General features: G+C 50.0%; 4 protein-coding genes and 1 pseudogene across 17 annotated transcripts in view; 3 read left to right on the forward strand and 2 right to left on the reverse strand.

The window, feature by feature from the left end:
• Window positions 1–24,621, forward strand: part of LOC126935216 (folate receptor alpha) — a 181,199-nt gene that overhangs the window by 59,120 nt on the left and 97,458 nt on the right. The gene's annotated exons all lie outside the window — the stretch shown is intronic.
• LAMTOR1 (late endosomal/lysosomal adaptor, MAPK and MTOR activator 1) overlaps window positions 1–24,621 on the reverse strand; it is a 282,658-nt gene that overhangs the window by 11,855 nt on the left and 246,182 nt on the right. Inside the window, exons 2-6 of one of the 5 annotated variants that reach the window (XM_050756495.1) lie at window positions 7,081–7,219; window positions 2,385–2,530; window positions 2,055–2,132; window positions 1,566–1,692; window positions 568–1,191 (exon numbers count right to left, since the gene is read on the reverse strand). In XM_050756495.1, the coding sequence (XP_050612452.1) occupies window positions 1,099–1,191; window positions 1,566–1,692; window positions 2,055–2,132; window positions 2,385–2,530; window positions 7,081–7,122 (486 nt within the window). In that variant the 5' untranslated portion in view covers window positions 7,123–7,219 and the 3' untranslated portion in view covers window positions 568–1,098. Of the gene's footprint in view, window positions 1–567; window positions 1,192–1,565; window positions 1,693–2,054; window positions 2,133–2,384; window positions 2,531–7,080; window positions 7,281–24,621 lie in introns of those variants that run through there. The other 4 variants (XM_050756496.1, XM_050756497.1, XM_050756494.1 and 1 more) reach the window with 4 other exon arrangements.
• On the forward strand, window positions 7,939–8,026 carry LOC126936746 (uncharacterized; annotated as a pseudogene).
• TOMT (transmembrane O-methyltransferase) lies at window positions 9,428–13,072 on the forward strand. The gene is made up of 3 exons (XM_050756416.1): window positions 9,428–10,066; window positions 11,815–12,011; window positions 12,495–13,072. Exons 1-3 carry the CDS (start codon window positions 9,808–9,810, stop codon window positions 12,813–12,815), a joined length of 777 nt encoding a protein of 258 aa, XP_050612373.1. The 5' UTR covers window positions 9,428–9,807; the 3' UTR covers window positions 12,816–13,072.
• Window positions 13,483–16,691, reverse strand: ANAPC15 (anaphase promoting complex subunit 15). 10 transcript variants are annotated; one of them, XM_050756530.1, is made up of 6 exons: window positions 16,636–16,688; window positions 15,348–15,402; window positions 15,063–15,192; window positions 14,450–14,509; window positions 13,994–14,131; window positions 13,483–13,834 (listed from the first exon to the last, which is right to left on the reverse strand). In XM_050756530.1, exons 3-6 carry the CDS (start codon window positions 15,180–15,182, stop codon window positions 13,787–13,789), a joined length of 366 nt encoding a protein of 121 aa, XP_050612487.1. In that variant the 5' UTR covers window positions 15,183–15,192; window positions 15,348–15,402; window positions 16,636–16,688; the 3' UTR covers window positions 13,483–13,786. The 10 variants fall into 10 exon arrangements, with proteins under 10 accessions (XP_050612487.1, XP_050612479.1, XP_050612486.1 ...); XM_050756522.1 differs by having other exon boundaries at window positions 13,483–13,846; XM_050756529.1 differs by having other exon boundaries at window positions 15,063–15,187; window positions 16,552–16,688.

The following is a 24,621-nucleotide window of genomic DNA, read 5'->3' on the forward strand; positions in this document are numbered from 1 at the left end:
CAGGGTCTGTAGAGATGCCTCACAGGCCTCCATGACAGGCCAAGAAGATGGGCTATGATCTCTGAAACCAGCCCCCACTTCAATCAGATCAAAGTTAATTCCATTCTATGTTTTATATGCTGGGATGCTGCTTAGGATTTCATTTGATAAAAAGAATCTTCTGCTTAAAAACATTTGCTTGCTGACTCCATATTACGTATTCCCAGAAGAGTCTGGTCTGCTTTCACTCTCCACCCGTCGACCTGCAGTGTCTCCCTTCACCCCCAGGGGCTGCTGGTAATTCCACTGAGTCTGAGGCAGGGCCCCCAAGAATCAAAGCTGCCTCAGATTCAGGTCTGTTCAGCTTTGACAGTGTTCCCATCATCACTGGACAAGGGACAAGAACAGTCTCATCCAATCTGAGGTTAGCCCAAGCCAGGTCTCAGCTAGGAGCTGACACCCTAAACCCTTATCTCCTGGATTCATCTTCAGTGCCTCTGCAAGATGCCCCCTGCCCCCCATCTTACTCTCATAGACCTGAGTAGTCAGAAGTAGAATGGATAGGACAGAGGGGCCAGAACCAGCACATGGATGAATATACTTCCTTTATCGAGGGTGACAAACCAAAACAAAAAAAAGACCAAACATGTAAAAACCCAGGGTTCTAGAAATACAAACTCAATTCATTCAAATTCAAGCTCATCCAGACCCTGGTCACAAACCCTCGTGAGGTGCATGTGAGCACCAAGTCAGGGAGAGGGGGCAGGAGTGACTTTGAGGCCAAGAGAGAGGGTGGGAAGGGGATCTCCCTAGGTCCCCTGGTGATCACCCCCCACCCAAACTGGTATCTCCACATTCTCAATGACTATGACGACATACCAGGCTCTGTCCTTTTGGCCCCCACCCCATCCCTGGCCAGAGCTTCAAAGGCCAGTCCCAAAAGGTTCTACCCTCACTTGCTCAGGCTTCCAGCCTTCCTCTTCTCCTCCTTCTTCACATTTTTCTCTGTGATTAGTAGCAGGTTAGGGTACTATATAAGCCGCAGTGAGGCTGGGGGCCAAGGGGGTGGGGTAGAGATGGGATGAAGAGAGGAGAAGAGCTGTCCAAGGACCCCTCTCTTCACGGGATCCCAAACTGTACAACCAGCTCCTCTTTTGCGTCCACACGGATCTGAGAAAGTGCACTGTAGGCATATGCAGCTATCCTGGAGACCTAAGACAGAGAGGGACCGGGGAGGAGAGGAACAGAGACAGGTGAGGAGGCCGATCAGGAAAAAGAGGGAGGGGAGATTAGATGGTGATGAAGGAGAAGGAGGGAGTGATGGGGAACAGGAAGGCAGAGAGAAAGACAGGGATGGGAGAGACAGAAGGAAAAGAACAAAGGGGAGTGAAACAATAAAGGTTGCGGGAAGGAGATAGGAAAGACATATGTTAAGAGTACGAGGTGAGAGGGAACTGGGGCCCACAAGGCTACCAGGCTCCCTAACTCCATCTTCCCTACCTCCTCTGAGGCAGAGTGGGTGAACCCTCTGCCATACCCTGGGCAGTGTGGGAAGGGTGGGCAGGGGCAGGCAAGGGGTGTCTCACCTGCTGCAAATCAGAGAACGGGATGGGCTCACTGGCCAGCACTTGGTGGGGCTGGCTTGTAAGAGACGGCAGCGGTGGCAGCTTCTTCCAATGGGTCAGGCTGCTGCTCAGCACAGCCAAGCGGGTGCTGACCGAGAGAGGGGGTGGGGGTACACAGTTAAGCCACAGTCTGCCCTGCCCAGCCCAGGTAAGCCTCATCCCCTCAGGCCAGAGAAGCAGGGTGCTGAGGGGGGTATCTGGGAGGGAAGGTCTCAGCTCATCACAGACTCACTCTAGGCCCACCTCCCTTGGCCTCAATGCCCTCGAGAGGGTCACAGGGTAAACAGGGCTGACATGAATATTTACTGAAGCACCCAAGTGATCTGTGGTCAGTCTCCAGGGCTGCACCAAATGAGAAGCTTGGACTAGGGGCCAGGCTCCGAAGCTGGAACAGTGATGGAGGGTAGGAGCCCAAGTAGCCTGAGGGACCCACGCTGGCCAGGTGCTCACCTGTACTGCCTGGCACGGTCCATGTACTCATGCTGCTCCATGCCCTGTGAGTCTGCAGCAGATACATCAATGATGTTGCTTTAGGGAGAAGAGACAGAGATGACATGACAGGTGCTTTTGAGAAGGACAAACAGGACTCAGTGCCAGGTACCAACTCCAGGGTTATCTGACTCCAGTTTCCCTCCTGCCTACTGGAGCAGGGCTGGACATGGAGGCACCTCTCTCCAGTGACCTTATCCCATCCCCCATGTCCTGAGCCTCGCTCCTTCTATCCTGGCCTTTAATATGGATAGAGGAGCTCTGACCCAGGCCTGGTCCTCTGACATTTACCTGGCTGTCTTGGCAAGGATGGAAGAGAGTAGGGCCTGCTCATCAGTGCGAGCGGAAGGCAGGCTGTGGTAGTTGGGCTCGGCTCCATTGAGAGCTTTGGTAGGGGGGCTGCTAGGGTCCAGCAGCAGCTTCCGTTCCTCTCGGTCCTAGAAGTGGTCATGGGAGAGAAGTCAGCCCCAGGACCCTTAGATCCTGCCTTTCATGGGTGCTACCCTCAGCCCAGCTCTGACCTTAAACACCAAAAATATTTCTATAAGGAATATCCAAAGTGCCCAGCTTTATGGAATGCCAGATAAGACTCAGTTCCTGCCTATCCTTGGGAGCTCAGCTGAGTTGGTGTTCTAGGATAAACGAGAGTGGAGCCAGGCAGTCCTAGAGGCCCTGAAAAAAGGGACAGAGGCACAAAGCAGATAGTCAGCAACAGCCCTGGAGCTTGAAAAACATTCTAGGACCTGGCAGAGAAAGGATACTAGAGGCTGAAAGACAGAGGAGCTGAGACATAGCAAAGCAATGGGAGCTAAAGGGGAAACCAGTGCAAGTCAGGAGCCCAAGAACAGCCCTCCTCATCCCCCAGGACCAGGCCCTCCGCAGCAAAGCTGTTTCCTTCCAAGATGGAAGCCCTGGTGAGTCCAGACAAGGCCCTAGGCCCCAAGGGAAAGCAAGCCCAACCTCTCCATGGCCATTTCTCAAATTATGTCAGGGCAGGAATCCCAGCCCAGCTCTGGGTCACACAGTACAAGTGTGTTCCCTTCTTGAAGGCAGGTCCCTAGGAAGGTGTTCACCCTCTTGTGCTCTGGTGCTCTTTTTCTATGTGACTCCCAGAATCAAACTGAGTGTACGAGGTGTATCCTGATCTGAGCAGTAGAGCTGTACCCGTGTGTGGTGATTCATACTGGGAATCCCAACACTTTGGGAGCCCAAAGCAGGAGGATTGCTTGAGTCCAGGAGTTTGAGACCAGCCCGGGCAACAAAGCAAGACCTTGTCTCTACAAAAAAAATAAAAAATTAGCTGGACTTGGTAGTGTGAGCCCTGCAGTCCCAGCTACTTGGGAGGCTGAAGTGCGAGGACTGTATGAACCCAGGGTTTGAGGCTGCAGTGAGCTAGGATTGTGCCACTGTACTCCAGCCTGGGCAAGAGAGCAAGACCCCATCTCAAAACAAACAACAATGGAGCTATTCCCGCCCTTGCTAAACCACCTGAGTAGCCCATGTAAATTTTCAGCAGCCCTGTTACTGCTGGCCTATGCTGATAATCACAACCCCTGAACTAACGTAAGACCAAACCGGCCGGGCGCGGTGGCTCAAGCCTGTAATCCCAGCACTTTGGGAGGCCGAGGCGGGCGGATCACAAGGTCAAGAGATCGAGACCACAGTGAAACCCCGTCTCTACTAAAAATACAAAAAATTAGCCGGGCGCGGTGGCGGGCGCCTGTAGTCCCAGCTACTCAGGAGGCTGAGGCAGGAGAATGGCGTGAACCCAGGAGGCGGAGCTTGCAGTGAGCCGAGATCGCGCCACTGCACTCCAGCCTGGGCAACAGCGTGACACTCCGTCTCAAAAAAAAAAAAAAAAAAAAAAAAAAAAAAAAAAGACCAAACCAAGCTTCCTCACTGGTTTGGTCTTACTACTTGTCCAGTTTCAGTCCCCTGTTCTATCTACTGTAATATTTCTGGATTTGACCCTGCCTTGAGTCCATCAGCTGCAAATCCTTGATTGCTGTTATCAGTGGTAAATTGGAAAAACAGACCTGCTGGGTATCTATCCAACCCATAAAGAGCAAGAGTGCCCTGGACAAAGCCAAGGATGGGCCCAGGGGGACATCCTGGCTAATGCTGACTCACCAACCTTCAGTGTCAGACTCCTCAATGCTCCCCTCCAGGCCTGTCTCAGTTCCTCAGTCTTTCCTGCTGCAGGCTCCAGCTCCCCTGCCCACAACTCCACAACTCTCCTTGTAGAGGGCTACTTCCTCCTGCCCTGCTTAGGGAGGCCCAGCCTTTTCACCTTACTCTTCTTTCTCAAGCCTAGGTTGCCCAAGTGTCCTCAGGCAATTTGATCCAGTTCCCAGCAGCAAAAGACAGAAGCTGTGGGCTTTGCCCCATCACCTCTGTAAACTCCCAGACACCCTTCCTCCCTAAAACACAGGCTCAGTATTAAAGAGCTAAAAAGACAAAATGTTTGCCAAAGATAAAACTATGTATTTCTAAGGAAAGCTGGCTCCATAATGAGGCCCAAGTTAGCTTCCTATGTGTCTGTCCTTCTCCCAGCTCCACTTCAGACAGATCTTCCTGCAGGACAGGGTAGTCTCTTCCCTATCAGGGGTTCTTCAAGAAGAAGGCTGGCTGATCACTTCTCAGCCTTCAGCTAAGATCAAGGGAGGAACAAGGTTGTTTTCTTGAAACCTAGACTTAAAGAAGAGGCCATGCTACCCCCTTCAGAGTAGACAAGTATCACCCCACTCCCGAAGTGCGAGTGGAGCATGGGTTAGGTTTGTCACATCAAGGTTTGTCTCTGCGTCAGTGTAACCCAAGAGGCAGGGTTTCACTGTCTACCTTAGCACAGACATAGCACCCTGCCCATGACTGGCCACCTGGTCTAGGGGCATAGATGAGACTGCTTGGCCCCATGGATAAAGTACATGGCTTGGCATCAGAACACCCGGGCATTAGCACTTCCCAGCTTGGCCAAATCACTTAGCTTCTCTGAACTTTTTCCTCACCTTTAAATAGACATAACCCACACTAATATGACAGATGTCTGGCAAGAGTCAAATTAGATAACTATCAAGGCCCTTTGTAAACTGTAATGTGTTGTACATTTTTTATTGTGATAAAGAGACAGAGATGAGAGTGGGAGAGGAGCCTGCCCAAGAACTGAAAGAGGGACTCTGGGAGGTGGATGGTTACGGCTCTTGCTACGTGAGGCCTCAAATCACCCAGCAGTGATTAAACATCTTCTCTGGGTGTTAGGAACAGAAAGGAGAGCCCACCAAGGAGAAGGTAGAGATTCAGGAGAGCAGCAGGCCCAGCTCTCCCTTCCAAGTAGAAGCTGGTATCCTTTCTCATAAGGCATTAATCCTTCTTGACTCATTCCCTGCAAGAGTCCACATTATGCTTTAAGGGACAATTTCCCACTAGGCCACAGCTCTCCCAGTAGGCAGGGTTATTGTTGTCTCTTTCTCAAAAAGGTGGAGGTGAAGTGAGAGGTATTAGGCATGACACATGCCTAACACAGAGCAAAGGAAATATGTGTTCATTGGGTGTATGAAGAATTGAGAACCAGAAGCGACCCTTGCTTCCCATACAGATGACATTTTCTTTTTTTTTTTTTTGAGACGGAGTCTCACTGTCTCCCAGGCTGGAGTGCAGTGGCCGGATCTCGGCTCACTGCAAGCTCCGCCTCCCGGGTTCACGCCATTCTCCTGCCTCAGCCTCCCGAGTAGCTGGGACTACAGGCGCCCGCCACCTCACCCGGCTAGTTTTTTTTTTGCCTGTTTTAGTAGAGACGGGGTTTCACCGTGTTAGCCAGGATGGTCTCGATCTCCTGACCTCATGATCCACCCGTCTCGGCCTCCCAAAGTGCTGGGATTACAGGCTTGAGCCACCGCGCCCGGCCACAAATGACATTTTCCTAAGCTTAAACCCTTAATCCAAAATACGTTCACTGAAGAAATAACTACTTCCCAAGTACCAGTGATATAATCTATTTTTGTGACCATCTTCCCTATTAGACTGTGAGCTACTTGAAACCTTTCTACTTTCTCAGGTCTACTATATGTTCAAATGTAGAATCCAGGGTTAGAGACGATCAAAAAAGAGTGGACAGCAACTTGTGACTTCATCCTTGAATGTCAGGCCAGGCGGGGCAGGGATTAGAATGTGGAGAGAAGTGAGAATGCACTAAGAGGAAGAGGGAGAATGTAAAACTGTACAGGTCTCCCCAGCCTAAGCCTTTCGTCAGAGGGATCAGATCTACAGCCAAATTCTCAGAACAGGCATGTCTCCAGCTAAAGGAACCCTCAGGCCCCAGGCAGACTGCACTGAGGCAAGCCAAACTCAGACCCAAATGAACTTCCCGCTCCATTTCTCTTTTACCACAATCTAGTCAAAGCTAAACCCTCTTTGTTGCTTCCCAGACAATTTCCCCCATGTCCCGATGTCCTCACTGTATCCATTAAATCCTTCATTGGCCAACTCAAAGGCCACCAACTTCCAGAATCGTCCTCTGGCCCTAAACTAGCAGCGACCTTCCTTCTGCAACCCCAGGGACTAAGACGATACATGAATTCCTGATTCATCGCAGGACAGCCTAACTCAGGGCCTCAGCTTACCCACCCCTGCAATGGATTCGCAAAGCCCACTAATACAGAGAAGACAGGAAGCTGGGAAGGGAGTATTTCCCGGGGACCTAGACTGAGGATCCTTGAATCTGGAAAGTTTTGAAGGTAGGAGCAAACGGAAGTGGTGGGAGCGAGCCGGACAGGCGGCTGCCTGTACACCCCGAGGCGGGGACCGCGTAGAAAGCTGGGGCTTTAACTGGGGTAGGAGTCCGGCTTGGCGTCTCCTGTGTAATCTGTCCCCTCCAGGCCTCCGTATTCAGCGAGCCCTGCAGTCCTGGCCCGTTCTCCGCAGATTTCTTTCTGGGGCCCCAAGCCCCAGGGTCTTAGCCCTCATTCCCGAGCCCCGCCTGCCGCGGCCGCACCTGGTCCGAGTCCTCGTTCTCGCTGCTGTAGCAGCACCCCATGGCAGGGGTCAGGCCGGGCGCTCAGGCCGCGCCGAGGAGGGACGGCGTCCGTCAGGAGCCCTTCCGGTCACATGACCCGCAACTGCCTCCCGCAGGCAACCACCCGCCGCCACCCCCCGTATCCCTTCTCCCGGAGCCGCTGGGCCGCCTCAGGCAATACCCCGGCTTCCGGTCCCGCCCGCTAGCGCGTGATCGTTGTCAACCAATAGGAAGGCGTAACCGGACACGCAGGCAAGTGAAGCGAGGAAAGGGAGGGGCGGATCACATGACTTCATCTTTCCAGTCTCTAAACTGGCAGTAGTGGCCGTCGTGAATAGTGTTATGCGTTCTCGTGGCCAGTAGGCCACTATGCCCTCGTGATATACTCTTCTAAATGCCATGCGAGGGGCGAGTGGGATCCAGGCCTGACGCTCCTAGATCGTACAGCCTGGGTGCACACACAGAGGATCCAGATGACCGGTACCCAGTAGGGGAACAGAGGGTGTATCGCCCAGCTGGGCTGGGGGTGAATACACGGAGGGTGTATTCTGCACCTGGGCTGGGGATCTGCGACTTACAGGAAGAAGGGACCTTATACTACCTTCACATGCTGACGCGGAGCGGAGATAAATCCTGGTGGAGGAGATAGAAGTCACCTCACTGACCTCTCTGCCTTCAGGCTTTTATCTTTAATTCTGCCTTTTTTTTTAACAGGACCCATAGTAAATCTAACGCACAAAGCTGACCATCAGTTCTCTTTTCCTAAACGCCCCTCCTCCCCCATGTCTTCCCTTGGGCCCTGAACACAGGTCCAAGTCCGTCCAAAATTGTATAGTGATCCATTTGTTGTTCATGCGCGTGTGATTCCGCGTGTGTGAAATGCGCCCACCCTCAAATCTTGTTTTGGCACATTACCCATCTGACGTATCAAAGTCACGCAGAGCCTGACACCTCTCTGCCACTGCATGTTCTGAGGTGAGGGGTGAGGGGGTGGAGGGGTGAGCAATCTGTTTCACTGGACATAGAGAAATGATGTTTCCTGATTGATCTACTGGACTTTGCACATGCAGCCTGGTCTGCCTACTGTCTTCGAGACTCAGTACAATGTCCTCCTGATTACCTTCTCTGACCCCATTCTCTGGACATGTCCAGCTCTCTATGCTTAATCCTCATCCAGTGTTAATTCATGCATCTATTAACAAATATTTGCTGAGCGTCTACTATGTGCCACACACTGTTATATCTGGATATGCATCAGTTCACAAAACAGCCAAAGTCCCTGTAGTCGTGGAACATCCAATAGTGATCACACTATATTCTATGTTCCTGAGTCAGTCTCACCTACCAAACTTGGGAGTTCCTAGAGCACAATGACAGGTTCTGACTCTTACCTGTGGCCCAAGGCATGGCCTTGCTTACAAAAAACTTGCGTATCAATGAGTACATTACAGTCACCCCATCACCTTGGCTCACCCCATGCCCCATCTCCTGATCCAAGGGATCGCAGAAGTCGCCAGATCTCGTACCTCTTATAACCCCTCAAATCAAGACCCTGAGGTTCTGTAAATCTTTTGAGGTTCCTGAAGGGTAGGAGGCAGCTTAAGCTCATCCCTGGGGCTGGTAACTTGAACTGTAGGTCTCAGGTGACAGCAGCCACCTCAGCATGAATAATTGAAAGCCAGTCCAGCCTCCTGCTCAGAGTTATCCCCCACAGCAGGCCCTGGACTCCCTCAACCTGTCCTGTGCTCTGGTCTTGCCTAAGCAGGAGCCTCCAGCCCAGGTAAGCAGGGCCCTGGATTGTGGGTTCCCAAGCACACCAGTTCAAGCCCACCGCATCACTCATCTATTCACACCCATCCATACACTCTTTCATTTTTACTCCCCGCCACCACCAGGGGCCTTGCAAGAAGGCCTGCAAGGAGGTCAGATCTGGATGAGGAAGAGAATGGCCCAGGACATGGGAGGAGAGGCCCATTCCCCATAGGCCTCTGGAGAGAAGAGCTGAGTAGAGGGAATATGTGTGCTGTGTGTTATGTGTATGTACACATTTGTGAAGGGAATTCTAAGACAGCACAGGAGAAGAAGGGAATACAGCGGAGAGGAGATAGGGCTGGAGAATTATTACAGAATCAAAGACTCCTCCTATCCGCAGGGAAGAGCAGGCAGAGGGAGGGTCCTGGGATGGGAAAGAGGACATCTCACCCTAACACCCTATGGAGTATTTTGATTGCCTTTTACTGAGGCAGGGCACAGTGATGGTGAAGGTGTTTGACTGCAAACCTATGCTCTTTTGCTACACAGCAGTGGTCAGAGGAGTCCAAGCAGGCAGAGGGTAGGGGTGGGGGAAGATATCCCAGAGGGGAACTAGTGAAAGGGGTCCTGAAGAAGGGGTGACTTCAGTGATAAAGAGAAACAAGTCAGGGGAACAATGTGAAGATGGAACCAGGGGTTGGGACTGGGAAGAGGTGATTTGGGGCTGGGTGCTGAAAGTAGACAGTATGGAGTCCTTGAAAGTACACAGGCTTGGAATCATACTAACCTGGATTCAAATCCCAGTTCTGCTGTGTGACTCTGGACAAAAGCCTTAGCCTTTCTGAGCCATGGTTTGTAAAACATAAGGATAATTGCTACTGGCAAAGGCTACACAAATAGTTAAATTGTGGGTGTGGGTTTCCCTCCCTCCACCCCAGGACCCAGGTAGGGACCATGTCCCCTGCCATTGCACTGGCCTTCCTGCCACTGGTGGTAACATTGCTGGTGCGGTACCGGCACTACTTCCGATTGCTGTTGGGCACGGTCTTGCTGCGAAGCCTCCGAGACTGCCTGTCAGGGCTGCGGATCGAGGAGCGGGCCTTCAGCTACGTGCTCACCCATGCCCTGCCTGGTGACCCCGGTCACATCCTCACCACCCTGGACCACTGGAGCAGCCACTGCGAGTACTTGAGCCATATGGGGCCTGTCAAAGGTCAGTGTTCCCTAGCCTTCTGCTCCAAGAAGTACCCCCAAGGCAGTGAAGGAATATTTGGGATCTGTTGCTGCTTTACTGGCTGAATAGGGCAGGTTCTTGATCCTCTTTTAGGGCCTCTTTTTTTTTTCTCATCTGGAAAAGGGGAGCTTGGACTAAGTCATTTATTCAGCAAACATTTATTGCCACCTCTTTTGTATTAGGAATGTGCTAGGTGCCAGGGAGGGGGGTAGAGGCCACAGAGATGAACTAGCCATAAATGCTGGCCTCAAAGGAAGCATAATACACAGTGGAATAACCATCTCAGCAGATAACCCATAGCTTTGTAATTATCTGTCTCCACATCTTTCTTCTCCACCATGGAGGCTTCCACATACCATTTAGGGTAGCTGTCTGCCTGGATTTATCTCAATCCCAGCATAAATGCTTTTAGGGTCTTATTTAAGAAATTCAGCTATGTGGTGGTTCGCGCCTGTAATCCCAGCACTTTGAGAGGCCAAGGTGGGCAGACTGCCTGAGCTCAGGAGTTTGAGACCGGCTTGGGCAACATGGCAAAAACCCATCTCTACAAAAAATGCAAAAATTACCTGGGCATGGTGGCACACACCTGTGGTCCCACCTACTTTGGAGGCTGAGGTGGGAGGACTGCTTGAGCCCAGGAGGCTGAGGCTGCAGTGAGCCGTGATTGTGCCACTGCACTCTCCAGCATGGGTGACAGAGCAAGACCCTGTCTCAAAAAAAAAAAAAAAAAAAAAAAAGGAAAGAAATTCAGAAATTCACTGGCTGAATTTCTGGTGGCTCACTGGGTGAGGCACTGGTGGCTCGTGCCTATAATCCCAGCATTTTGGGAGACCGAGGCAGGAGGATCACTTGAGCCCAGGAGTTCAAGACTAGCCTGGGCAACAAAGCGAGACCCCTGTTTGTACAAAAAATTTAAAAATTAGCCGGGTGTGGTGGTGAGTAACTGTGGTCCCAGCTACTAGGCAGGCTGAGGTGGGAGGATTGCCTGAGCCTGGGTGGTCAAGGCTGCAGTGAGCCATGATCACGCTACTGCACTCCAGCCTGGGCAACACAGCAAGACCTGGTCTCATAAATAAATAAATAAATAGACGTTTGTCCAATTCCAAGATCAGAAATATATTCAATGAGCAATAAAAGGGGAATGAAACTACAAATTCTAACAGAGACCTTTCATAAATCTCAAAGATACGTGGTTGTTTCTGCCTGGGACCTCATGGAGAAAGAGCAACATTTGAACTGAATCTAGAAGTTTTGAGTTGGCCAGGCAGATGGAGATGGGGGTGGGAAGGGCAAAGCCAGCCACATATACACATGTGGCATGAAGGAATGAGACAGCATGATGGATTCTGGGTACAGTTGTTTGGGATGGCTGTGATACAGGCCATAGGTGGGAAGTACTGAGAGATGCACCTGGGAGGTAGAATAGGATCAGGTCCAAGGTCCTGAATGCCAGGCTGAGGATCCCAAGTTCAATCCCAAAGGCCTTCAGCTCACAGGAGCCAAGGAGTAATAAGGTCAGATTGGTTGGAAAGATTCCAGGGCTGGTGTGAAGACTACACTGTAGGAGACGGGGACTAGGAGGGCAGTTGGGGCTATGGTACAAGAGACAGATGAGACCCCAACTGGTTGGGAGCTGCAGTGAGGCAGGTGAGCATTTGAGATACCTTTCTATCAGGGGCCCTGCATTCGTCTCCCATGTCTTCTGCAACAGCCATCTCCCCACATAGGTCAGATCCTGATGCGGCTGGTGGAGGAGAAGGCCCCTGCCTGTGTGCTGGAATTGGGAACGTACTGTGGATACTCTACCCTGCTTATTGCCCAAGCCCTGCCCCCTGGGGGTCGCCTTCTTACTGTGGAGCGGGACCCACGCACAGCAGCAGTGGCTGAAAAACTCATCCGCCTGGCCGGCTTTGATGAGCACATGGTCAGTCTCCCATCTCCCCAACCCAGATTTCTGTCACCCCAGGCCTTGCCCTAGCCAGACATCCCTTGTGAGGGACTCCCATCTAAGGAGAAGGAAGCACCTCCACTCTGGGGACTGTGATGCTGGATGGTGTGTCCTCGTGTCCCAAGTCATCTGCACATTATTTTCTGCCGGATGACAAAAGAAACAGCTAAGAGGAAGGCCTCTGGAACCCAGCAAATTTGGGTCCAGCTCTTACTCTGCCTCTTGTTAGCTATGTGACCTTTAGCAAAGCATGCATCCTCTGAACTCAGCTTCTTCACAGGCAGAATGGAAATCACAATACTGATCCTGACTTCTTAGGTTCTGAGGTCAGAGGAAATGTGAGAACACTCATGGGGAGCCAAGCCAGGACCTGGCATGAAGTAAGCCAGATCCTCGTGGGGTCTTCACTGGGAGAACAATTCCCCCAACCCTCACCTCCAGCTCCCCCTATCCTCACAGGTGGAGCTCATCGTGGGCAGCTCAGAGGAGGTGATCCCGTGCCTACGCACCCAGTATCAGCTGAGTCGGGCAGACTTGGTGCTCCTGATACACCGGCCACGATGTTATCTGAGGGACCTGCAGCTGCTGGAGGCCCATGCCCTACTGCCAACAGGTGCCACTGTGCTGGCTGACCATGTGCTCTTCCCTGGTGCACCCCGCTTCTTGCAGTATGCTAAGAGCTGTGGCCGCTACCGTTGCCGCCTCTACCACACTGGCCTTCCAGACTTCCCTGCTATCAAGGATGGCATAGCTCAGCTCACCTATGCTGGACCAGGCTGAGGTCCAGGCCCAGGGGTACTTACTGATGCCCACACCCACCCCCACCCCCACCCAAGCAGGGACCTCAGAATCTGCTCCCTTTCCTGTTTGGGGCCTTGACACATGCTGGGCTCAGGGCTAGGGAGTCTCTCTTCCCACCTCTGACCCCTTTCAGCCTCTACACTGACCTCAAGTGTCAAGTTCTATCAGGCTGCTTGGTCTCACTAGGCCCCCTCTTTCCAGGGAGAACCATGGACTGACAGCATTCTTGCTGAGCTCCTGACCCATCTCTGTCACTGATTTGCTGAGTGACTCCAAGGGAATCCCTGCCTTGCTCTGAGATTTAATCTTCTCTCTTAACATGAAGGAAGCTGGATGGGAGAGCTCCAGGGACCTCCCAGTTCTCGGCCTCAGAAAGCCTCCCATCCTCAGCCCATGCCATTCAGGGTGGGATCAGAGGAAGTGGCAGACAGTGAGTTAGAGGCCCTGTAGGAATAGCTGGATGCAAGCTGGGCCAGAGAAAATGGCACAGAACCCTCGACCCAGGGCCAGGCATGCCCTGGCCTTCTCTAACCCTGGCCCACTTAGCCAATTAGGTGTGGCTGATGTCCCTTGAGTGCCCTCTCCCCAAAGCCCAAAAGAAGATGCTGGACTCCTCTGGGCCCCACCAACAAAGAGGGAATAGACATGGGGGGAAAATCACTCCTTTGTCTTTATTAAAGAAACTTAGAAAGAGACCAGACCTGCCAATCAAGGGGTGAGGTACTGGCCAGGAAGGTAGAGTGGGGCTCAGGCCCTGGGGATTTCAAGTGCAGATCGATGGCCTGGGAGGGGCCAAGGAGACCAGATCCTGGCAGCAGCTGAGGAGGTGCCCAAGGGTACTTTCAGGCACTGGGGCCATCAGCTGGTTCTGTGGGCAGGGGTTGGGGGTTGGGATGCAGGGTAGTTTGGGCTGGCCTGGAATCTCTCTGAGGCCACCCTGCCTTGTCTACCTAGATCATCCACTGGTCCTGATCCTGTTCGTTGCCTTCCATGTCCACCTGGAGAGGAGGCTGGGTGTGGGTGGGGAGGGGCCTCAGCCAGCCTCAGCCCCAGATCCTGTCCCTGGCTGGATCCAGGGTTTCTGTACCCTTTGGCCATCAACTGGGTCAGAAGCAGGGGCCCAGGAAGAGAGGCCCTCCCCCATACCCCCTGCCTACCTCATTGACCTCTCCGTCATCAGGCGATTCATTGTAGTCATTCATCTCGTCCATGTCCTGCATGTCCTCATCATCCTCTGAGTCCTCTTCACTATCCTCATCGTCTTCATCATCCTCTTCTTCCTCGTCATCATAGTGCTGGTGGGCAGGACAGAGCCTGTAAGCCCTACAGGCCTGCGTGGATCAGTTCAAGAACTGACCCACTTGAACCTCTCTCTAAGGCCAATGAATGACCCCCCACCCTAACCCTCCCTCCTTGAGTCTAGCAGGCTGGTGCATGTTCTGCAGGACCTTAATGCTAGGCCCAATGCCCACCCCTTCTATCTCCCGTTTTTGCCCTTCACCCAGATCTGAGAACCACAACTGCTCTGGGTGAGAGGCAGGACATTCAGAATTAGAGCAGAGCCTCGGTCCACTGTGGCCCCCACACAGGCCCCACCTGCTAGAGCCACTCACCTCTGAGGCTGGCTTGCCAATAGGAACCAGGTTGTTGTCTTTCTCTGCGATGCTTTGGAGCTGTGGGCAAAGGCACAGACGAAAAAGGCCAGAGCCCAAGTAGGGCAGGTCAGGGGCATGGGACTGGCCCATTCTGCCCAGAAGACGAGCCACACGTGTGGGGGAGAAGCCTCCTCCCAGTTCTCAGGGAGATTCAATCCCTTTCTTGTCATCTGCCATTTATGAACTTGATCTAAATACTTAAACTCTCTGAGCCTTGGTTTTTTCGTATAATTATGGTGAGGATGAAGTGAGAGACTTACCAGCCTAGAAAGCATCATCTGCTAGATCCTCAATAGTCAAAATTATTTCCTGTGCTTTAGGGAAAAGAGCTTGGGCTGAGTGTCAGCAGCCTGGGCTCTAATCTGGCCCAGAAGTCACATGGTACCCCTGTAAATTAGGGTATGAAAAGATGAGAACCTTGGCTCCCTGGCTCCCAGCCTGATTATTCCCAGCTGAGGGCAAAAAGCTCTTCCTGGGCAGATTTCCAGAATAAGGCTGGGTCATGGCCCACTGAAGGGGGTCTCTGTCTGTGCTGGGGTCTCTGTCTGTGCTGTGCTAGCTGCTCACTCACCCAGGCCTGATGCTGCTGTTCCTGCTGCTGCAGCTCTGTCTCTTCCACACAGGGTCGATCCAGATTAAACCACAGTGTCTCAGTCACACGAGGGAAGAGTGAGGGGAACAAAGTGGACATGGCTCCTAGACTGAGGGAAAGGGTCAAGTGAATGTGTTTTGCTTAGTTTTCGTTTTTAATTTGGTTGTAATTTGATTTAGGGATAGGGTGGAAGACAGCAGGAAAGCAGCCCCTCCCACTAGGAATCAGATAGACCTGGCTTTGAGTCCTGGCTCCAACACTTACTAGCTGTTTGACCTTGGCTGAGTCACTTAACCTCTCTGGGCCTCAATGTCTTCATCTGTAAAATGGGGATAATAACAATTATACCACCGTCAAAGTTATTCTGATAATTAAGTAAATAATGGATAGATAAAGCTGTTTGCAGGTTGTTCAAGGAGGGAAGGGAATGGGAGTCAAGTGTAGGAATAGGAATCCAGAATGCAGACTGGCATTATGAAATTATACAAAATTAGAGGTAGCAGGGTTCTACTGAAATTATCCCTACCTCCTCCATACACTAAAACCTGCTTTTTGCACCTTTATGATGGCCCATGCCACACCCACCCAGTGTCAGAAATTTAGGACACTAACGACCGCTCATGAATCACAGCCAAATGTTGGGGTGGGGGGATTGTAGCATATGCAAGCAGGGCTTAGTAAGACATTCTAGGAGGCATGAATAAGTGGATAAATAAGTAGATGTAAGATTGAATGGATGAACTAACATTATAAGGGTACAATCAGCTTTGAGCGGCTGAGGGAGCCGACCAGGAGTGCTAGATAATCTTTATTAAACTGAGGACAGGCAAACTGAGGCCCAGCGACAGGCAGAGACTGGCTTTAGGTCATACAGTGAGTCGGGGCTTAGAACTCCTCCGTGAAAGGGATGAGCAGGAGAAAAGAATTGATGCTGGTCCTGCTTCTGTCCTAATTTATCTGACCGACCCAGGGCCAGCCGCTGCCCTTCCCTGTATCTCAGATTCCCAACCTGCGTAATTAGGCACGAGAGAAAACACCCTCATGTCCAAGAAGTACTGACAGGCCAGAGATCTCAGCTCGGAAAGCCCAACCCACCGTCGCAAAGCCACCGCCCATTCTTTACTCATTACGCTAATGACCATGCAGTTGACCAACAGAAAGAAAGTAGGGCGGGACTCAAGACAGAAATTTGGCCTTATAGGGTTGCTAAACGCGAAAAAAGCGGGGCCTGGGTAGGGCCAATTAACTGAAAGAAATGCTGGGTGACAGGAAGTGACACCAATGAATGACGGACCTTGTGTGAGGGGTGGGGCTTAGTCTCGAGGAAGCGGCCAATGAACTGGAGCTCTTTAAGGGTTAAGGACTCTCAATATGGAGCTCCTGGGCAGTCGGGTCAAAGGAAATGGGTTTCTGTGGGAGAAGGAATGAAGGGGCAAGGAGACGACGGCAGCCTTGTCTCTGTACTTACCGCGCCGGGAGGCTGCAGCCGGCGGCGACCCGGAAGCGCTTAACTCAGCCTGAGCGGAAGAACCCACCAGAATCCGGGACTCACCAAACGCATGCGTCCTTCGTCTCCTTTTGTTCCCAGCTCCCGCCCACTAAACCGGATGTGACGTTGCATACCTTAGTCACAGTGTTAGGGAAGGAAGTGTGACCCGCCTCGAGGCTCAGCCAATCGGCCTCCCCATCCTGGTCCCACTACTACAGCTACATTTAACCCCTGCCGCTTTGTTCCCAGGCACCATTTGCTTGTTAACCCCTTCTGAAGAATAGTTGACAGCAACCTCTTAGTGCGAGGGCCGTTTGTCCTGCTAATCTAATTACTACTCCAGAAAACTAAGAAAACTAATCTGTTACTACTCCAGAATTGCTGGTTAATGTTATGTCCCTCCTGTCTGTGCTCTCTCAGCTTCAGTTTCCCGTTTGAGCACATTCATTCTTTTTTATTTTTGCTCTGAACAAAAATATTTGAGTTCCTATATTACTATATTCCAGGCCTTGCTAGAAACTGGGGATACATCTATGAAAATGGTGGCTTCCCTGGAAGACCTCACAGTCCAGGGAAGCCAAACCCTGCAGACATGCAGTAGACTCAGTGATCTCTCTTAAGGTTGTCTGTTGAATTCTGACGTTGGAGATTATGTACAGACTTGAATGACTAGTCAGCCTCAGGCACAGCATTCTGTTGCTTGGGGAATCTGCTGCCCTCCTCAGACCTGGGCCAAGTCCCCTTAGAGGTCAACCTCGTAACCTCTACCATTCCTTCGCTGACGCCTCAGTTCCAGTAACCTCTGACTCAGCTTCCCCTTTAGAGATACTCATGCTTTCTGGAAACAGAGGTCCTTCAAACCCAATTCCTATTAAGCTCCATCACTTACCAGGCTCTTCCAGGGACAGCAGTCGTCCACATTTCCAGTACTGTCCTGAACAGATGTGTGAGTTTTGGCGAGTCCTTTTGCTCTCTGAACTCAGCTTCTTTGTCAACCAGCATCATAATCTCTGCCCAGCCTTCCTTCTATCCTGGGCTGATGTGAAGATTGGATAAGAATTGTTCAAGAGGTCATGTACTGTGCATATTGAATGTGATTATATTGCCAAATAGCACCGTTTGTTATAGTTTTTCATTAAAGAGTACACTTTGCCTCTTGGAAATGACTACCTTTTTCATTCGTTCAACAAATACCTATTGAGTGCCTTAGTATATGTCCGTCACTATTCTTAGTAGTGGGTATACAGTAGTAAACAAAACAGACCAAAAAGTCCCTCTTTTCATACAGCCTTCATTATGAGAGAGGTAAACAATGAAGAAGATAGATAGATAAATAAATAAAATATGTAGTTTTAAGATTGCAGTAAATACTGAGGAGAAAAATCTGAGAAGTGGGAATAAAATATTTGCAGGGGAGGTGTTTTATTTTTGATTGGGGGGCCAAAGTCACTGGGAAGGTGACTTTTGAGTAAAGGTCTGAAGAAGCAGAGAGCCTTCTGATATTTGTGGAAGAGCATTTCAGTGAGAGAGAATGGAAGTGCAGAGGGCCTAGAATGGCTTGGGCATAGTGTTCTCTAGGGCGAGTAATAGGTAGGACATGAGGAGTTGGGGAGTCAGTGGAGGGTTGTGAGCACAGGGTCCACACAATCTGATTTACATTTTAACTGAGTTACTCTGGCTGTTCTATAAAGAATAGACTGGGCATAGGGGAAACAATGGCAGAAGCAGGGAGACCAGTTGGGAGCCTATTATGATAATCTAGAGGTAGTGGATGAGAAGTGGTTGAATTCTAAATTTATTTAAATGGTAGAGACTACAAGGTTTGCTAACAGATGTAGAATGCCAGAATAAGAAAGGAGCCACGATTTTTGGGCTGAACAACTAGAAGATTGGCGTTGCAACTGTTTTGAGATGGGAAAGACTGGGGAGGTGATGAGGGAGGGATTTCTTTTTTGATGGGGAGCTTAGGTTTGAGTGTGTTGAGTCTGAGATGCCCATTAGAGTAGAGATGTTGAGGCGGCAGGGAGGCATACAAATCTGTAGGTCAGGGCAGAGATCTGGGCTGGATTTGGGAGTCATTGGCACATAGATGGTGTTTAAAGTCATGAGACTGGATGAGATCACCAAGGGAGTGAGTGTAGATGGAAAATAATGTCCTCCAATATTCCGAATTTGAGGAAACTAGGAAAAGCAACAAACCAGATGGAGAAGGAAGACCAAAAAGATAAGTAGAAAGCTGAGTGAGTTGATGGTATCTTGGAAGCCATGCAAAGAAAGGGTATTAGGAGGAGAAAATGGTCTACTACAGCCTCATTCCATATAAAATTGTGCTTCTGTTTATTTCCCCAGCAGACCATGAGCTCCTTGAGGGCAGGGACTGAATGGTTACTATGTCCCCAGGGCCCAGCATGACCTTCTCCTGGATTCCTCATCTTCCTCCTGTGACCTGTGTCTCTATCAGTTTCTCCTCCGGCATCTTTTTCTTACAGGATTCCTACGTCAGGTACCATTTGCCCTGTCCTTCCCGATAACTCCGCCTGCTGGAAATTACCTAGTAACAGAGTTTATTTTGAAGGTCATCAGCCAGGCTCAGTAAGTCATGATGACGGGTTAGCTGGTGACATTTACTGAGTACCAACTGAGTGCCAGACACCTTTCTAGGCCCTGGGGACAGAGGAGAAGCAGAAATAATTCCTGCCCTAGAGAAAAATATAGTGAGTACTAAGACAATTATAGACAATTATAGAGGAGGGTAATAATTGTTAAAATCAATGTATATAGAGAATACATGAGAACACAGAGGAGGGGAGATGAATGGGTTCTGGACAAACTAAATTTAGGCTTTTGTTCCAGAAAAGAAAACATTTGAGTGGGCCTTGAGGGATGAGTAGGAGTTAAGCCCACTGGTAGATAAGTGGGAAAAGAGGGTGCACAAAGAGGCATCTTTCATTCAAGGGCATGTTTGGAGAACATTGAGAATCTGGGCAGAACTGGATGTGTGGGGTGGAGAGAGATGAGAAAGAATGATAGGGGACCCAGATAGGGAAGGTCTTTGGTGGCCCTATATGGAGTGGATGGGATGGGATCCGGGCATCTTGGGTCTCACCTTTCTCTTATTGCTGACTTGCTGGGGACCCCAGGTAAATGTCTTCCCATTCACAAGCTCCCATGTTCTCTAACATAATAGCCTAACCACGTCGCCAGCTCTGATGTGAGTCCCTGGAAGGGATTCCCCTAGCCTAACCCTTCCCATTCTTAGATTTTTACATTTGCCTTATTTGTGATTTATACAAACCAGGGCCTAGGAATGGAAAGCAGGGGTAGGATGGAGATTTCTCAACAGAAATCAATAAATCCAGAGCCCAGAGGCTGAAGATGGAAACCATGACTCTATGCAGAGAATTCTCTAGGATCCAGGAAGGGCCAGATTTGAGTGGTATGAATTCAGTGCTAGTGAGAGCTGCTTACTCATTCCTTCCATAAGCCTTGAGGAGCATGGCTGACCCTGGTAGGGGACAGAGGAGAATGTCACAGTCACAGTCACTACCTTTCATACATATGGAGGGATGGTTGGTCTCCAGAGGGTTTTCCCACTCATAGTCTCCACTTATCCTTAGCCCACCCCTGGGAATTCTGCCTTCATTTAGCGGAACCTGAGGCTCAGGAAAGTAAAGCAGTTTGTTTGAGGTGAAGCTACAACTCAAGAATGTCAAAATCTTGCATTGTTCCACAAATCTTCCTTATGGGCTGGTATGTGCTTGCCGATGGGGACTCACAGAGGAATCCGATTTGTGTCCTAGTCCTCTTCAACTACCCGGTATGGTGTGGGTACCAGACTAACGCAAGTCATTAGGCCCTTTAGGCCAGATCTCTGTGTGATTCATGTCTATTTCCCTGGCACCTTGCACAGTGTCTAGCAGAGTAGTCACTCAACAAATGTTTATATAAGATGGATTTGTTTCCTTGGATCTAATGGAATTATAGTTCACATGAAGAATGGTATAACAGGGATAGGTTCTAAAAAGAGAAAAGTGGTAATGTTAAAAAGAGAAGAGCAGTGTGGGAGGGGAGGTGGAGAAGGCTCCTCAGGAGATGAGACCTTGCAAGAGGAGTTAGGAAAGAATATTCTAGTCAAGAGCAGACAGCATGTGCAGAAGTGCAGAGGCCTGAAAGGGTGTAGTGTGCCCAGGACATGACATTGACCGAGGGCCTGTTGTGTGGCCATCTTGGTGATGGGCACTACGAAAGAAACAGGACCAGGAGACAGTACCCTGTGCTCAAAGGACAAGGTACACCCTTGGAGGAGGACAGGGACATGCTGAGAAAGTCTTCCTTGAGCAGGGGAGACTTCAGCTGGGTCTTGAAGGATGCTTCAGAGTTCGAGTCAGAGAGGAGGAAAGGGGAAGCCTCCCAGGTGGGAGGGGCCTCCTTAGGCAGGGGCTGTGGTGGGAGGGAATGAGGAGAATGCCCAGGCAGGAGAGCATGGTGTGTGGAGGGCAGGTTGGTTGGGTGGGAGGGGCTGGAGAGCTCCACTGGGTGGGCTAGCTGAGGGAGTGCACCTTAGCCCTTAGCATGGGGTATAAGGCTTGTTCTGCCTCGTGGTCACTCAACACCTCATTTATTTCCCATCATTGTGGCCTCTCTGGACCCGATTCTGAGCTTGGGATGGATAGATGTGTTGGAAGGGATCTCTGTGAATTATCTTCCAGTTCCCTAGAAAGCCAGCCCCAGGAGAGGGGCTCCAGCCAGGTCCCTATTTGCATGGTGGTTTTGCATGTATTTGCTTACCACAAATATATGGTAAGGTTTCCTCACTAAGGTTTAATGGGCTAAGGTTTCCACATTCTGACTATAGCAAAATAGACACAAAGTTTGAAGAGGGGCCCTCTGCATTGGAGGCAAAGGCTGAGGAGACACAGACCTACACACACACACCCCCTCACTTTTATGCAGAGGTGGTAGACACAGACCTACATACATACACACACACCCTCACTTTTATGCAGAATGAAGGCTCCCCAGAGATACCCATGTCCTATTCCTATGGTGTCTATCTTACCTGGCAAAAGGGACTTTGCAGATGTGATTAAGGTTAAGGACTTTCACATGGGGTGATTATCCAGGTGGGTCCAATCTATTTACACGAATCCTTAAAATCAGATCGACTAGACAAGGAAGAAGCGTCAGAGAGATACTACACTGCTGACTTTGAAGATGGAGGAAGGGGCCATGAGCCAAGGAACACAGGCAGCCTCTAGAAGCTGAAAAGGGCAAGGAAATGGATTCTTCCCTAGAGCCTCCAGAAAGGAACAAAGACCTGCTGACATCTTAATTTTTAAAAAAATTTTTAAATTTTTTTGAGACAGAGTCTTGCTCTGTCCCCCAGGCTGGAGTGCAATGGTGGGATCTCGGCTCACTGCAACCTCTGCCTCCCAGGTTCAAGCGATTCTCCTGCCTCAGCCTCCTGAGTAGTTGGGATTACAGGCGCCCACCACCACGCCTGGCTAATTTTTGTATTTTTAGTAGAGATTGGGTTTTGCCGTGTTGGTCAGGCTGGTCTCAGGTGATCCGCCTGCCTCCGCCTCCCAAAGTGCTGGGATTACAGGCGTGAGCCACTACACCCGGCCCCTGATACCCTAAATTGAGACCCATGTTATACTTGTAACCTACAGAACTGTAAGTTAATAAGCTTGTGTTTTTTGCTGGGCACAGTGGCACATTCCTGTAGTCCCAGCTACTTGGGAGGCTGTGGTAGGCGTGTTACTGGATAGTGCCCGGTATTTTCAGGCTCTTGGTGTCCTGAACAAAGAACTGGACTAGACACACACAGATAGCAAAGCAAAGCGGCAAAAGCTTATTAAGCACGGTATTACACTCTCGGAGGGAGAGTGGACTGACCTCTGGCAGATGAGATCAACATTAGTTTGGTGTACTCTGGGTCTTTTTGTGTGTGTGTGTATGTGTGTATGTGTTTCTTCTCTTCCCAAAGCTGCCTAATCTCTAGCCAGTGTCTGCCTTTTTTATTGATAGATATGTTGCTTAGTTACTTTGGCCCTTGTGTGTCACCTGCATCCCATAATTTTAAGTACATGCATGATTTGCAGTCCATATGCATGAGCTTCAATGAGCTAATTACCATACAGGGTCATTTTAAGGATACTTTTTCTCTTTAATGTGCATGCCCATCTCTAAGGAGCTGCCCCTGACAGGTTTGGTCCAGATTTAGGCCACATGGGGGCTTCTTTCTCACTTTCGTTTTGGCTGTTCTGCTTCTTATCTCGCTTCTTGCTCACCTGCCCCTTCAGCTTGCTTCCGTTCCCTGCTTTTACTCATTCTGCCCTTGATCCAACTTTTAATTCCCTTTACTATTCTCCTGCTATATTTTTCCTCTTCCCCTGCTTCAGGAGGATCGCTTGAGCCGAGGAGTTTGGGACCAGCCTGGGCAACAGAGCGAGACCTTGTCTCAAAAATCAATTAATTAATTAATTAATTAATTAGTGTTGTTTTAAGCCACTTAGTTTGTGGTAGTTTGTTATGGCACCAACAGAAAACAAATGCACAGGCACACACATATATCCTCCCACCCTGATGGACAATGAACCACAGTCATACACGCTCAGGCAGACACAGGCAGGGAGACCCAGGAACATCAGCTGGCCCTAAGTGGGGGCTGGGGAGAAATGAAGCTTCAGGTGTGTGCTGCAGGGTGGGGTGGCAAGGCCCGCTCCTTGGCTGGTGTGGAGAAACTTTGACCACATTTATCAGGCTTAACTTTGCTCTGCTTCCTCTCAGTCTTTACATCATACTTTTAGCAACCTTTACAACATTTTGTCCTAAACACTGTTGCGAATACATGTATGAACCTCAAAGACTATACTAAATGAAATAAGCCAGTCACGAAAGGACAAATACTGTAGGATTTCACTTTTCTGAGGTTCCTGGAGAAGTCAAATTCAGAGACAGAAAGTAGGATGGTGGTTGCCAGGAGCTTGGGGAATAGGGAGTTATTACTGTTTTGGGTTTTGTTGTTTGTTTGTTTTTATGGGTATCCTGTTTCTGCTTAAAGAGTTATTACTGTTGACCCATGAACAACACAGGTTTGAACTGCATGGGTCCGCTAATATGTGGATTTTTTTCAATCAATCACAGATAAAAAATACAGTCTTCAGAGGATGCGAAACCCACATATATGAAGGGTGGGACGTCAGTATGTGTGGATTTGGGTATGGGGGGCTCCTGGAACCAATCCCCTATATCTGTTGAGGGAGGATTGTATTTAATGGATACATTTTCAGCTGGGGAAGATGAAAAGCATTCTGGATGAGCCTGGTCGTGGTGGCTCACGCCTGTAATCCCACCATTTTGGGAGGCCGAGGTGGGAGGATTACTCGAGCGCAGGAGTTTGAGACTAGCCTGGGCAACATGGTGAAACCCCATCTCTACCAAAAATACAAAAATTAGCCAGGTATAGTGGTGTGTGTCTGTGGTCCCAGCTACTTGGGAGGCTGAGGTGAGAGGATTGTTTGAGCCCAGGAGGTAGAGGTTGCAGTGAGACAAAATGGTGCCATTGCACTCCAGCCTGGGTGATAGAGCAAGAACCTGTCTTTAAAAAAAAAAAAAAAAGAGTTCTGGATGGATTCACAACAATGTGAATGTACTTAATGTGAGTGTACTGAACTGGACATGTAAAAATTGTTAAAATGATTTTTATTGTATGTATGTTGCCACAATTAAAAAAAAAAAAAACTTGTAGATTAGGCACCATTTTGGAGAATGGGTTCAGGGGAGCCTCCAGTCAACCTCCCCATACTGCAGTGCAGCTGGAAACTTGGTAACTGGTTCTCTGACACCTCCCCATCACTCCCAGCCCAGTGCCACATATCCCCATCTCCATGCCCCACTCCAGTCCAGAGCCATCTATTGCCTGGGCTACTGCAATAACTGGCTAACTTCCCACCACTCTACACTTCAAACCATACATGGCTGCCTAAAACCTTTCCCTGGTTTCCCATTGCTTTTAGCCTGTGAGTTGAAGTCCTTGCCAGGCAA

Source organism: Macaca thibetana, chromosome 14, assembly GCF_024542745.1.
Source record: "Macaca thibetana thibetana isolate TM-01 chromosome 14, ASM2454274v1, whole genome shotgun sequence".
In the NCBI taxonomy this organism is placed as follows: domain Eukaryota; kingdom Metazoa; phylum Chordata; class Mammalia; order Primates; family Cercopithecidae; genus Macaca; species Macaca thibetana.